This window comes from Pygoscelis adeliae, unplaced genomic scaffold (genome assembly GCF_000699105.1).
Source record: "Pygoscelis adeliae isolate BGI_AS28 unplaced genomic scaffold, ASM69910v1 Scaffold21, whole genome shotgun sequence".
NCBI lineage: Eukaryota > Metazoa > Chordata > Aves > Sphenisciformes > Spheniscidae > Pygoscelis > Pygoscelis adeliae.
Window position 1 is genome coordinate 8,539,186 of NW_008824243.1, and position 577 is coordinate 8,539,762.

At 50.4% G+C, this 577-nt stretch overlaps 1 protein-coding gene across 1 annotated transcript in view; it reads left to right on the plus strand.

Annotated features, from left to right (window-relative positions):
* Positions 1-223: 223 nt before the first annotated feature.
* The window catches only part of RGMA (repulsive guidance molecule family member a), an 18,966-nt gene continuing 18,612 nt past the window's right edge, over positions 224-577 (plus strand). Inside the window, exon 1 of the mRNA XM_009335174.1 lies at positions 224-352. Coding sequence (XP_009333449.1) covers positions 271-352 — 82 coding nt within the window. The 5' untranslated portion in view covers positions 224-270. The remainder of the gene's footprint in view (positions 353-577) is intronic.

Consider the following 577-nt stretch of genomic DNA (forward strand, 5'->3'; position numbering starts at 1 on the left):
AAGGAGAGGAGGAGGAGGAGAAAAAGTCTGTGTAATCTTTCAGTGCGGAGGCCACCGGAGCCCGGAGCTGGGGCCGCCCGTCCCTGCATCGCTCCGCGGAGCCATGTGGGGCTTTTGATTTTATTTTTTTTCCCAATTCTTTCTTTCGATTGATTTATTTTTCCCTTTTGTTCCTCTCTTCCTCTCTTCCCTTCTTTTTTTTTTTTTTTTTCCCTCTTTTTAAACTCTTCTTCCAGGGAGAGGATAGTGGTTAAAGCTCGAGCTGGATGGATGGGTATGGGGAGAGGGGCAGGATCCACAGCCCTGGGACTTTTCCAAATCCTCCCTGTCTTTCTCTGCATCTTCCCTTCAGGTAAGGAACAGCCTCTTTATTTTGAAGAATTTTTTTCCTGTATTTCTCGCAGCCCTTGGATAGCCGCCTCAGTTCCCCCTGTCTCTGGGCCTCTTTCTCTCTCCCTCTCTTTGCAGCAGTTTGCCACATGTTTAAAATAAGCAAGTGGGGCTCAGTTTTGGTGTGTGCCCCCCCCCCCCCAAACCCCCTTTTCCCCAGGCCGGTGCCGGGGGGGGTTTTTCCTTG